The 14744-nt window shown below is 44.6% G+C and overlaps 1 protein-coding gene across 5 annotated transcripts in view; it reads right to left on the bottom strand.

Moving 5' to 3' along the window:
• The window catches only part of Ago2 (argonaute RISC catalytic component 2), a 120647-nt gene that overhangs the window by 68349 nt on the left and 37554 nt on the right, over window positions 1-14744 (bottom strand). For 4 of the 5 annotated variants that reach the window (XM_063231018.1, XM_063231019.1, XM_063231017.1 and 1 more), the window contains one exon: window positions 3514-3709. In XM_063231018.1, coding sequence (XP_063087088.1) covers window positions 3514-3709 — 196 coding nt within the window. Of the gene's footprint in view, window positions 1-3513; window positions 3710-8641; window positions 8709-14744 lie in introns of those variants that run through there. The other variant, XM_063231016.1, reaches the window with a different exon arrangement.

Here is a 14744-nt window from a genome sequence, read left to right as displayed (position 1 = left end):
ACTCATGATGATCCTCCTCCCTCAGCCTCCCAAGTGCTTTGATTACAAAATGTAATCAAGATTACTGTGCATGTAATCAAAACACTTTGATTACATACACCACCATGTGGACCAAAAAAAAAAAAAAAAAAAAAATTAAAGCTGTAAAGAACTGGGTTAGTATCAACCAACTATAATAGTCACAGACTTCCAGGTTCCAACTACTCTGGAACAGACAATCTCTTGTGCACGTGTGATGTTTACCAAGATAAATCACATGCTGAGCTGTAATTCAAGCCTGCTAAGTTTCAAAAGACTGAAATCTTAAAAATATAAACTGATCACAAAGAATTAAATTGGATGTCAATGAGAACTGGTTAATTTTAAAAATCTCCAAACTGTTAGTAGGATTAAGGCCAGTCTGAACTACATAGTGAAATCCTGTCTCAAAGAAACAAACAAAACAAAACAACCATTTAAGGAAGAAATTTTACAGATTTCATAGTTTACTTTGCAGTGTATAGAGGAAAGGATACCTGGAAGCTTGCTTAATTGTTCTATACAACCCTGACATCAAAACCTGACTAGAAGAAAATGACAGATCAGTCTTTCCACAGACACAGAAATTCTCAACAAACACTAACAAACTGAGGGTACTATCACACAGAAATACCTTGTGACTCTCAGAAAAACAGCTTAGTAGAGACATACACACACACACAAATCAATACAACTTACCATATTAACACGAAAAAAAAAGAAAAAGAAAAACATGATGACCTCGATAGACGCCAAAAAAGTACTTGACAGAATTCAACTTACTGCTGAGGATGACTGTCAGCAAACTGGGACAAGAACTCCCTGAGCCTGACAAAGAGTCACTGTGAAAATCCTACAGTGGGTCTCACATCTTGATAGATGAAAGAATGAATGCCTCCCTCTCTAAGAGCACAATGAGACAGGGACGTCCACGCATCACCCATATGCAACATCCTACTGGGTCTCCTACCCTATATTTGCATTAAGGCAAGGAAAAGAAATAAAAGGTATCATAAAATGGAAATAAAGAAGTAAAGCCATCTGTGTTAAAAATGAAAATAATTTTAACATCTTTATTAAGATATCCATGTAAGCATAAAATTCACTGATTAAAAGTATATAATAATTTACTATATTGAGAGTTTTGCAACCATCATCACAATCTAAATTAAAGCATTTTTAATCACCCCCAAAATATTAGCTCCATACTTGTTAGTAGTCACTCCACCTGCTCCTAGAAAATAGAACTGAAACAGAGCTTTTGTAAATGTGGAAGTGAAGAGTTGGACCAAGAGTAGGGTAAGAGAACAAAAAGTAAAAACAAGATCTGTACATGTACATGTACATGTACACATTTCCTATGATGAATGTAATCATGTACTATAAACATGTACTACTAAGGTATCATATAAAAAGAAAATAAAATTTTAAGAGACTATTCACAGTACCATCAAAAAGCACAGCATATGTATATTCAAAACAGTCATTGTTTGGCCAGTTGTCTCTATTTATTATTCTATTTTACATAGAAAAGCAATGGACCTAGCACAACTAAAGGCGACTGTGAAGAACAAATCTGGAAGCCTCAATTCTATGTCATCCAAACCTTCCCATAATATTACAGCTAACAAGACAAAGCATTATGGAGCTGCAGAGAGAACAGAAGCAAGTCCAGAAATAGATTCACACATAAACAATCAGTTGATCATCCTTTTAAAGGGGACCATAGGAAATCAATGGGGCAAAAGAGTCTCTTCAATAGAGCCTTCCCTCACACTGCACACAGACGTCAATCCAGGATGATTTCAGACATATACATATAAACCAAAATTAAATTCTTCTCAAAAACACTCAGAAGACCATCTCCATAATTTTTGTAAGTAAAGATTTCTTAGAGGACACAACCTCACAGGTATTTTCAAAAAATATGAATTGAGTTTCAATAAAACTAAAAAGTTCTGCACATAAAAGATACCATAATGAGAAAAACAGCAACTGGAAGAAACTATTGCCAATGGAGCCTTGCATCTAGCATCCAGTAAACATTTGAACAAATCAACAAAATTAGCAAAACACTTTGACACTTTACCAAAAACAATACATTACTTAATATGTGAACATAATATATGAATCTAAGCCCATGAAAAGGCACCCAGTTTATCAATTAGGGAAACAAATTAAAAATACCACAAGAAACAATTTTAAGGGGCTGAGGATTTAGCTCAGTGGCATAAACACCTGCCTGGCAAGCACGAGGTTGTGAGTTCGATCCCCAGTACCAACCCCCCAAAAAAAGAGAGAGAGAGAGAGAGAGAGAGAGAGAGAGAAAAGAAACAATTATTTACCCACCAAAGCAGCCAACATCAAAATCAAATGCTCAAAGAGATGTGGAGCAAGCAGAACTCTCAAACACTGTTGACAGAAGTGAACTGATACACAAGCTTTGGAAAATTCCTGTGCAGGTACATAGCCAGTGGAACCTACCTAACCTAAAGCCAGAAGTTCTGCTCCCAGCAATGTGTCTAAGAGCAGGTGTACAAACACAGTTGAACAAGAACATCCACAGCAGCTGTGCTCAAATGGACAAAGTTCAGACCCGTAAGGGGCTAAAAGGAAGATGAAAAGGTGGATTATGAAACAAACAGTAAAATATTCCTTTGTCACAAAAATAATATGCTGAGGGCTGGGGATTTAGTTCAGCAGCACAAGTGCTTGCCTGGAAGGCGTGAGGTCATGAATTCGGTCCCCAGTTCCAAAAAAAACCAAACATAAAACCATACAAAAGGAAAATAATATGCTGTTGCTGAAGCATGCTGATGTACACTTGTAATTCCTGCACTCATGAGGCTGAGGCAGGATGATCCCACAGAATTCAAGGCTAGCTTAAACTATCTAGAGAGACTTCATCTCAAATAATAATAATAATATACTGCAATACAAAAAGTGATATGGCTAAATCATTTCTATCAACAGGAAAATAACCTATAATGACAGAAACGAGAATCCAGTGTGACTTCAGGACAGGGAGACTAATACATCAGAACTCATCAAACAGGGGCTGGAGATTTAGCTCAGCGGCGTAAGTGCCTGCCTTGCAAGCAGGCAGTCGTGAGTTCAATCCCTGGTACCGATAAAAAGGAAAAAGACAAAAAAAAAAAAAAAAAAAAAAAAGAACTCATCAAACTGCTGGTGTGGTGGCACATCCCAGCACTTGAGAGGCTAAGGCTGGAGAATCACTGAGTTCAAGGCTGGCCTAGGCGACATAAGGAAGTTCAAGGCCAGCCTGCGCTGTATAGTGAAACCCTGTCTCTAAAAGCAAACACAAAAACCTCATCAGACTATACACACATGATGCGTGTTTCACTGTGTTCAAATTTTATCCCAATATCCCAATACAAGAGAGACTTCAAAAATGCACAGAAACTTTATGGAACAATGTGCTTCTGCAATGTACCCACATTAACCTGTCAGGACAAATACAGAAGATCACTTTACCTGTTAACCCTCCTTGGGCACTTCTCAGGCTTGATATCCAATTCATAGTGGTAGATGTCAATTTTGGGGATGTCCATTTCAAAGAAGTTGGCCTGTAGTTTGATTGTTCTCCCAGAGGTTCCAAAGTCCGGCCGTGGGGGAGGCTTGAAGGCATATCCTTGGATAGGGGGTGGGGGTGGTGCCGGAGGCGCAAGCACTAGAAAACAACGGGAACAGTGCCTGTTATAGGGACAGTGGGGCGGACTTGTTCTTGCTCCCCCCACCCCATCAGGCCTCCCCCTCCTTCAGCCGCCCATGGTTACCTTCTCCCAGGCTCCCTCTTCCCTTCTGTTTACATATCCTCACTGAACACTGAGGCACACTGCCCAGTCCTGTGGAGACTGCCACTGAGATCCCTCACTGCCAGGCCAAAGGACCTCTACACTGTGCCCCTGGGTGGTTTCGGGAATCTTCCTCTATGTGTCTGAATTTTTGGAGGTTTGGTGGCATGGGACACTGTGCCATGGCCTTCTTTTCCAAACTGTTCACTCCTGAGTCTTCTCTTTGCTCTGCTCTGATCCTTGAAATACTGTACAGGTCAGTCCTCAGCTCGACTCCCTAGATTTCTTACTAGAGGTTCATGGCCATTTTCAACTCTGTACCTACAGTTACATCTCTGTCCCAGCCCAGGGGCAGAGATGTCTAACCCTAACCTTAACCCACTGACCTTGCAGAGCCCATTCGCAGAAGCTTTGTAGCAAGTTTGGGTAGGAGTCTCAGTCTCCCTAACACCCTCAATCCACTGGCCTAAAACCAGAGTGTCTATCACTGCCTGCTCAAACACCACCATGGCTCTCCAGAACCCAGCCCACACACTTAGGTACTCACCACTCCTCACAACCTGGCTGCCATTCCATGCCCAGGACTCCCCAGCAGGGCAATGCAAGGGCAGTGTCTTCTTCTAGGCCTATCTCAGGCATCAGCGGTAAGCAGGACTGCAGTCCCTGTGTCTCCCACCTACCTCCACCTCTCTATCCCATTTCTAGTGTAACTCTACTACACTATGCTATCATTTTGTCTGCTCCCTCTCCCAGGGTGTTAGGGGGTCAGCAAGTCCCCAGGAATCTTTGATAAACTTTATAATAAATGAAGAAGCAAAAGTTCAGATAGATACAGGAAGGTGGCCAAAATCACCCAGAAAATGTCCCCAGGGACCAAAGTCATGAGGAAAGATGTGTACGATGTTCCAAGTCAGTAAAGTCAGAATTCCTGACATCACTGCTCACACAGACCCAGCCACACCTGGCACTGGCAGCACTTATACACCCTGCTCCTGGGTTCTGACAGGTGCTCAAATACCTAGGCACTTTAGGGTCTTGGAAACCAAAGCTCAACCACCAGTTTCTCTGCAGTGGAGCAAACCTCATTTCCTTTGAGGACACCTCTCAGTGCTAACCCATGGCTGACTTCAAAGGTTCCCAGAGGGATGCCCAGGCTGCCACCTCCAGGTATACTTCTATCATCCTCATGTGGAAGGAACTAGACAGATGGGCAGTGTGGGTCACAGCAAGAGGGACAAGGCCAAGGGCTCTGTGATAAGGAGTCAGAATCACTAAAACAGCATCCTCCTTCCCTGCTATGTGAACTGTCCATTCACTCAGGAAATGCTTTATGCTTAAGTAGTGGGAGAAAACATCACTCATACCAACTCAAATTCACAGGAATTCAACAGGAATAAATTTGAACTGTGGACTTAGAAAAACCATATACACTTGCTCAATAAATGACTATTTTCAATGTTCAATGAAATGTTTTTCAAAATCTTATTTTTAAAAAAATTGCAACCAGGTATAGTGGTATGTGCCTATAAGTCTCAGCATTCTGGAAGCTGAGGCCCTACCGAGGCAACTTAATGATTTAGCAAGACCATATCTCAAGACAAAAAAGGGCAGGGGATGTTGCTGAATGCGAATGCCCTGGGTTCAATTCCTAGTAGCATTAAATTTAAAAAAATTTGACATACTTCAATGTATATTGATATTCACTGGAAACAACTCTTCTACCAAAAATAGTGTAAGTGAGCTGTTCTTACTGTATTTATGACAGAAAAAAAAAACCTCAGCATTCTTTGACTTTTGTTTGTTTCTATGGGAAAACTTATGGCATTAAGGTTACAAACCCCATGGAGCCACACTGCCTGGAGGCCTTCAGGCCGCTCTACCATGTTAGCAGGACTTAGCAGGTGACATATTTACAGATGTTTGTTTTTTGAGACAGGGTGTCACTATGAGATTTAGGCTGGCTTCAAACTCACTATGTAGCACAGGATGGCCTGGAATTCATGGAAGGCATTGACTTTTTGGGTGACTATCATAGTATTTCACCAGACCCAGGGATTTAGCTCAGCAGTGTAAGCGCCTCCCTGGCAAGCACAAGGTCTGAGTTTGATCCCCAGTACAAAAAAAAAAAAAAAAAAAACAAAAAACCAAAGTCACCAGAGAAGCCCTACTTCATGCCAAGCCCTTCGTCTAGAACATTTGCTGTGGGAATCAAGAAACTCACTAGCTTTGGTTACTAACCTGAATTAACAAAAGCAATGGGAAATAATATGTTCCTAAAATGTGTAGGTGCATAGGTGTTAGAGCAGGACTTGCAAGGAAAACAATACAGGTCACATAATTTATAGTACTATTTTATGACAGTCCCCCAAACAGTCAAACACCAATGACAGTACAGGAAATCTGTCCACACACTAAGACCCAAAGAATCCAGTTGCGGTCCTGAATCCCATGGCAATGTCTCGCACAAGTCCAGCTGAAGACCTAGAGCCTATGACAATGCCCTCTGTGAGGCCCAAAGCCCACTACAATATCTCATACAAGTCTGAAGGCCCAAAGGTCAGCAAACTAGAAAGTCTGTGCCAGCAGGATGAAGGATCTGTGCCAGCAGCTTGAGAGTTCTGCCCTGGAGCCAGAAAGTGATGCTCAAAGTGAGGACAGGCTCTCCCGAAAAGTCCCACAGCCATCCTCAGCAACAAGGTCCTGAGCTCCTCTAACAATCAGCCCAGTTCATATCAGGAAGCCAGCATGATAAGCTTCTCCTGGAGATTCACACCATCTTCCCCTCTGGAACTGGGAAGTGGTAAAGTAGGGACCAGAGCTGCCTAAAGTGAACCATAGCCATTCTGAGCAACATCAAGGTTCTGAGCTCCTCTGACAATAACAGCAAAGTTCCTATTAGGAAGGGAGTTCAACAATCTCCTCCAAGAGAACCAACAGCAACAGAAGAACCAACACCTCCTCTTCCTCTCCAGTTCTCCTTTTTATGTTGGTAACAGTCCTCAGGTGGGCCATCCATACCCAGCACCCAGCTGACTCAGTACAGCTGGATGTTACAAGTTGACAACCAGTTGTCAATCCACCACAATAGGGTATTTCTTCCTTGTTTCCAGGAATGATGAAAATGCTGACCCTGGGGCTGGGGATTTAGCTCAGCGGCATAAGCGCCTGCCTTGCAAGCAGGCAGTTGTGAGTTTGATCCCCGGTACCGATAAAAAGGAAAAAGACAAAAAAAAAGAGAAAAGAAAAGAAAAGAAAATGCTGACCCTTCACCAGAAGGTTTAGGGATTAGAAAATCACATCGTAAAGTCATCAAAGTTTTCCAAGCACAAAAACCAGGCCCAGCCTCCCTTCCCATGGAGAAGGTAGCTCCTGCTTTGTGACTGAAACTCTGCAGGCCCCGGGAGACCCCAGACCCATTTTTATCCTTCCCAAGGAGTCCTAAATGTAAGCTACCAAAACAAGGGAGAGGATCTAAGCCAAATCCTTGGGAGACAGAAAGCACTGCAAAAGGATGCAAATCATGAGAGTTCTTTCCAGTGGTGATGAGTCCTTCCCACAGATGCAGCGATCCTGGCAGGACCATGTGACCATGGAAACAGGACAGCAGGAGAGATGCAGACACACACAAGGCACACTCATTACACATTCATTGACTGAAGTACAGGCACACACATATTTGTCATATTTGACACATACAGCTTGAAGAGTTCATCTTATTTCAGGTAAAAGTGCATTCTCTCCATCTTTTAAGATACTCAAGATACCCCACTGGCAATTCCTCCCTGACCAGAGCCAGTACACAGACATACTTCTCAGCTGACAACTACTCACCTACCTGGTGTTCCCCTCTTCCTAGTAGGTAAGAAAAAACCCAAGGGCACTCTACCACTATACATCCCCAATCCCTTTATATACTTTTTTAAATTTTGTTTTTAATTTTGAGACAAGGTCTTACTAAATCGTCTGGCTAGACTCAAACTTGTGATGCTCTGGCCTCAGCCTTCCAAGTAAACTATGCCACCACATCCAGCCTACACTTGTTTTAAGTGATTTCTGTTTTTTTCTGGAACCACTTGGGAACAGGAAAACAAATTCTTCTTTTTTAACCAGGATTCCCTAAGTTGGAATGGACCGACCTCAAGGGGCCCAAGAGGAGGCATTATCACTCCTTGACCCTTTAATCATAGATTCCTTGGTTAAGAAATCCTTATCAGTAAGCCCCCAAGTGGGGGAAGCCCAAGGCCCGCCACCTAGCACAGTGTCAGGGCACAGTAGGTATTCAATGTTTGCTTACTTGCTGATCACTCAGCACATGTAAGATTTCACTTTTAGTGTCACATTCAGCCAGTGAAAGGGAAATTCACCAAATGAGTAATTGATTTCCTGTATGAGTAAAAGGGTTGAGGCAACTGAAAGTTTCGGTGCTTGTAGCAAATGCCAAGAACAGTGCCCTCTGAATGAGCCATGAGTCACCCCAAGACAAGAAATCCCAGAGGGACCTATGATGTCACCATCTTTTCAGAGGAGGGTCACAGAGTGAGGTGTGACATCTGCATCAAAAAGCCGACACCTTGGCCATACGGTGGGGGTGGGATCTGCTCATTCCCGGCCCTCCCTCCCAAGTATGGGATAAGAGCAGAGAAAGCTTCTGAGGTTCTCAGGTAGTTGTACACCAGGGCAGAGGGGGATTGACAGTTCTCCCTGCAGAGAATGCTATCTAGAAGTGGGCACTGATATCAATTCAAGTTTAGGATGACTGAGGACACAGACAGGAATGCTGTTTAGGTGTTCAGGTTTCAAGAGCTTACTTGGTATAGGCATGTGGCTGAGATTCCCCAGGTCCCCAGCACAACCAGCCATTGGCACTAAAAGGGCCACAGCCTCCCACCTCATAGCTGATCAGTGCCAGGGGGGGCAGCTAAGCCAGCATGTGTCCTACGTCCTCTTGGGGTGCACAGCAAGGTTGTAGCAAGACCAGGGCTGGGCCTGCTCCAGAGAACTTTCTGGTTTAAGCACCATCAGGTGGGTATTCAGGTCCCTGTTTAAAAAAAGACATCCTGACACTTAACAGAAATGCATGGCTAGGCACAAGTTAAACCCACACCAGTCTTCTCCCCACTGGGAACTGGGAGGCCCAGGCTAGACATCTGAGACTGCTTGCTGCATGGACCAGCACAGGAGTAAGTGCAGAACAACTACTTCCTGTGGCAAAACTCACTCCCCATTGGAGCAGGAAGCAGTGCAGGGTGGACCTCCAGCCCCTACTTCCCACCCTCCATCACCAGGATCCTAGTGTACACTCAGGGAGTGGGTGGGGCCTGTTCAGCAACCTTATTGTAACAGACCCTACTATAATGGGTTGGCTGCAGGAAGGAGCTCAGGGCTGGTTCCCAAATCCCTCTCTGGAAGATGGCTGAGCCACACTGTGCTGCTGCTCCCAGCTCAGTCCCTCAGCTGCCTTCTCAGACGGCACTCAGCAAAGGGTCTTGTTTCTCAGCTGTGGTGAAGACATGACAGATACTGTCACATGTTGAAGTTTCTTCAGCCCCAATGAAACTTACTGCAGTAGAGAAAAAATACAAAGGAAATAAAAAACACCCCAACTGCCATTCTGAGTGATCCCTGTAAAACGTGTCTCCTTCTAGATACACACATATAATTATGTGTATAAGTGCTGGCTGGAATAAAGCATTTTTATAGCCTGCTTCTTTTCATTAATGCTACATTATATGAATAAAATGTTACACAAAACTCTGTTCACTGACTGCATTACTCAGGGAGCCTCCTGCTAATACTACCAGAGGCTAGAGCTGTGCCAAAGCCCTGAGTGGGAAGCTCCTGCACCTGCATCTAAACCCCTAAAGAGGGGCCCAAACCGGCATAGACGTGTTCACAGGATGCCCTCCCACCCTTCCTATGTGCTGAGCCTCTTGCCCCACCCTTCCACATAGAATGGCAAACAAACCTCCCAAAATACCTCTGAACCTTTGTCTGAAGCTTCTCAACTTCATGGTAATTGCCTCACTGACCAGCTGATCTAAGTCTGGCCTGGCCCCTGGCACCAATGTACAGTCCTGTACATAACACGGGAGCTCCCTGCATACAGACTGCCATGGGGCACAAGCTGGGCCAGCAACAAAGACATGCTGCTTCCTGCTTCTCAGCCTCCCTCCAGCCCACCTCACACCAACCCACAACCTCTTGCACTTTCAGACTACACTGAGATTCAGAGTTTTTCTTTTTTTATGTCCTGTGTTCCTTTGAGAAACAAATGAACTCTTGGGCTATCTCTCCCTAGTGACAAACACTACAAAAAAAATTCAGCAGGCAATCACTGGTACCAAGAGACCATCACTAGGAAAGCTGCTTGGGCTTTTCTACCCCAGGATACCTCAGTTGTAAGGAGTCAAATGGCCATCTCTACCTCTCTGCCTGTACCCAAGGCTGGAGTCCTCCCAACCCCTGGGATCTGCAAGAATGAAAAGTGTTTTCCAGGTGGACTTCCTTCTACTTGGAAGGTGAACAAGGCACCACAAGGCCAGCAAGCAGTACCTGGGACCCCCAACAGAAGGCATGGCTGTCCTATGTCACACAACAGTCTTTACCAGTACCAGTGCCATCATTTTGTGGCCTTGTAATTAAATGTGATGAAAAATTCATTTACTACCCTCCACACATTTGATTTGGCACTTTGATGACCGTATTTCAATATAACTACATTCATCTGTCATTCTGTATATTTTGTTTTGTTCCTTAAAACCATTACTTGGGAAAGGGACCCCTCACAAACATTACCCAGATAATAGTGGGGCTCACAACCCACATATTTGAAAACTACTTCCTCTCAGGGTAAACAGTGTTCATGTCTGAACATGAAGATGGTGTCTCAGCTCTGCAAATGTCATTCAAATCTGTCCTGGTTCCAGCTGCAAAGGGATGGACAGGACCTGCTATCCTCCCACCCCCACCACCTACTGGGTCCCCAGGTATGAACAGCTCTGTCTACAGGCTGGTGCGCTGCAGGAGCTCTGCTGTCTCCATGGCTGCACTGATGTGTGCTTAGCTCACAATTTACCAGCTGCCATGACAACCAGGCTTCTGCGTTTGCTCATCACATAGGCCGTGTAGGGCTGGGGCTAGCAATGAAAAAAGATAACCTGACAAGGCTGATGTGTCACCTTGCATCCAGTATGTGGATGCAAGGCCAATACATACCCACAGGCAGCCAGCTTGAGGCCAGGGAAACTACAGTCAGGTACCCGGGCAGAGTTTCTACCAGCACCCAAGAAGAAAAGCAAGCAACCCCTGGCAAGCACTGGAGTCCTATGTAGGAAGCACTATGGGAGACATGCAAGCAGAATATGACTACCTAGAAATTTGTTTCTGCTGTCTTCTATAGCATAATAAACTGAACTTTAAGAAAATCACTCAACATATTAAGTTGGACACACTAATCTCAATCCTATGGGTGGATAACAATTCACTGTAACCTCATCCCATGCCCCACAGAGCCAGGTTTGCACTGAATACCCACTGCATGATGAACACGAGCACAAATGTTGTTGCCACTGTATATCAGCATCAGATAGAACCATGTCCTTGACCACAGAGGACACATGATTAATCAAAGTGTAAAGCCAGAAGTCACTCCGGAAACTGATGGGGGAAGAGAATAACTCACCACTTATGCTCTGAGTCACCAGCTCTATGTGTATGGATGCTGGGAACATAAGACCAATGAGACTGGTCTGAAATCCCTGGGGAGGGGAAAAACAAAGGGGAATAGAGAGAAGAACCACTCCTAGGTTCCCAAAGGGACACAGGCTTCCTGCCATGGCCCCACCTGTAAGGTTCCTTTCCGACACCTTAGTATGAGTTACATGACCTTTAAAGAATAGATCAGCAGTGACTGTTCACTCCCTGGTGACTTAAATGTTCCTTATGAAAGTCTAAACCATTCAGTCATTCAGTAAACAATCTCAGAGCTCTGTAGAAAAACACTCAGGCCAGGGGAGACGGCAACACTCCTCCCGCATCCTCCTGTAGCTGGAGCTTGTATCGAAGGCCTGGGGCAAGGCTTGAGACAGACACAAAAATCTCCTCCAGGAAGCAGGCTCAGTTCCCAAATCTGCCACCCAAGTGATAGGCAGTCAATACAAAACTCTTTGTAGGACATCAAAGTAAGCATCATGATTTCAAGCCACATGTCCTTGCTTTCCTTTTAGAATTCTTTTCATCATATTAGGCATCTACCAGCAAATACAGAGGGCAAGAAAGTGACAGAAATGTCTCAGGGTTGATGAGCATGTGTGTGCCACACTTGGGCCACACTATCTCTTTTATACACCTGGTAGTCCTGCAAAAGGATTAAATGGGTTCTCTGGGTTTGACTGACTTTTCCGGGTCCCCTGGCCAGGCAAGGGTTCAGCAGGACTGGTACTCAGGCTCACTGCAGGTCCAAGACACAATGGGTGCCAACAACTCAAGAGAGCAAGTGCCACCAAATATCGCTCTCCTGCAAGACCCAGAACATCCTGTTGACAACAGGCAAGCAAATCTTACAGTCACAGAAATTAAAAGAACTGAGTTAAATACAATCACAACAGCCTTTCTGGAGAGGTACTCATGCACTGTGAATGCGGCTGAAACATTTGCTGTCAGCTAGAGAGAGCACATAGCAACTATGCCATCTACAGAACTGCAGTGTGACCTTGCATGCTGTTGAGCCTGGTATGAACAAAGAACATAAGATTAAACCCAGCCCATGCCCCAGAAGAACGATTTCTATACAGCCTATGCCAAAAAGTAGAAACATTCATGCCTAGATTCAGCTCAAGCATCCTGGCCAAAGTATTTCTTGGATGGAACTGTGACCGCAGTCAGATGCCACCCTGCCCTAGTTCTGAGCCCCCAACAGTGGCAAGCAACCTAAAATAAGCTTACGAGAGCCCCAGGAATGTAGGACACAAGGAAAGTAAAATGCAACCAGAGAAGGAGGAAAAGGAGATCCTACTGTTTGGAGATCCCAGCCACCAGACCTTGGATTAAGAAGGCACACAGACTGGACATGGTGGCACACACCTATAATCCCAGCACTCAGGAAGTGAAGGAGAGTCACTGCAAATTTGAGGTCAGCCTGGACTACACAGCAAGACCCTATGTCAAAGAAAAAAAAAGAGAAAGAACAGAGGAGAGGAGAAGAAGGAAGGGGAGGGGAGAGGGGAGGAGAGAGGGGAGGAGAGAGAAAGGAAAGGAAAGGAGAGGAGAGGAGGGGAGGGGAGGGGAGGGGAGGGAAAGGAAAGTAGAGGAGAGGGGGGCGGGGCAGGGCGGGGCGGGGCAAGAAAAGGAAAAGAAAAAGAGGGGGAGGCCTAACCTCAGGGCCTGTGTGGAAGCCTGACCTTGATGCTAGTCCACAAGTAGAAAGTGTGCTCCATTCAATATTCAGTTGAAATTACATTACATCTGCTTTGGAACTAAGGATACCTATTCTCAGGGGCCAGATGGTGCCACCAAAGTGTGCACAGAAGGGGTTACAGGAAATGCTAGTCAACAACCTGAGCCCTGGTCCCCTTTCCCATGAATGGACCTTTGATGCAGCCTCTGGATCTCATGAGTTTCAGCCAAGAAATGATTCTTTCCCCTTTTCTTACAGGAATTGGGGCAAGGCAGGCATCTATTTACCATAAGAAAAAATTCTGCTTCCATTTCTCTGGGCCAGTACCTTTGGCTCAGGAGGAGGACAGGAACGCCCTGTGGGGAAACCCAGATTGTTCTCAGCAAGTGTCCCATCTTTGCAAGTAGGTCATGGTTCCTGGAAGTCTTCACTTCTCTTCTCCAGAATAAAGCTCTCTGGGGATCTCCAATGTGTTACAGTTTAGTTTTGGGGAACACCAAAAGAGGAGCTGCAGGAGACAACTCAAACAGGGCAGTGGTCATTCCCAGGATATGTGAAGGTGCTGGGTGACTGCCAGGCAGATACCCCAGAGAAGAAGGAGCCTGAGCCTCATCCCCAATCAGCCTTGGAGCCACGTGCCAACAGCTTCCCCAAATGAGGCCAGGGAACGACTGCTACTACAATTACTCATATAGCTCTTTTGGTTTAATGAGTAATGTTCTAAAAATATTTTGACCTTATTTTACTAAGCCATACAGCATGCATAAGAAGAGCATACGACACACAAAGAATTTAAGATTAACTACAAAACACATCTCAGCTGCCCAAGACTAAGGATAGTGTTCACCACTTCTCTGTAAACAGAAACAACTTTATCACCAACAGGGTTTTAATGGGCTTTTGTGGTTCAGCCTGAAACTCCAACCATCATTCTCTCTGAGAGAATACCCAAGGCTACCCTGAAGTTCTATAAAAAGAAAAAATTTTGAGGGAACACATTTTCCCTCACAAGTTCAGACCCACTGACCCACCATTCGTCTTGACTCAACATTAGAAATGCAATGAACATAGAGGAATTTTAAAAGAACAGGTGGTACATGAATACTTCCCAAGGGAGGTCTCTAGGCTTCTGGTGAGACTTTTTGAAAGCTGGCCATGCGATGGCAGCACCTGACAGAGGCTCAGTGAAGACAAATGCCTTCTGCCCGTATTCTCTCATACTTCCCCAAACCCTCCTAGTTCAGTTTCACATTTCTTTGTGACTCTGGTTAGTATGTGTTTATCCATGGGCTGGATCTATTTTTGTATAACTGTTGACTGAATAAATGAACAGATGAGAGCACTTTATTGTCGTGGTCATTCTGAGTAAAAGCACCTTTACTAGTTTTCATCTTGATACCATGTGTTCTTACGGAAAGATCACAAGGCAGGCTATGAAACCATGACATCATCAGTCTGCATGCGTCTCACCTGGGGCAGCTGATGGCTGCTTCAACTCCTCATTCACCTACGACTTA

The sequence above is a fragment of the Cavia porcellus genome, unplaced genomic scaffold, assembly GCF_034190915.1.
Source record: "Cavia porcellus strain 051 isolate PalLab524CR breed Dunkin Hartley unplaced genomic scaffold, mCavPor4.1 scaffold_19, whole genome shotgun sequence".
Lineage (NCBI taxonomy): Eukaryota > Metazoa > Chordata > Mammalia > Rodentia > Caviidae > Cavia > Cavia porcellus.
Note: the sequence above shows the minus strand (reverse complement) of the source record. Positions and strands in the feature narration are given on the sequence as shown.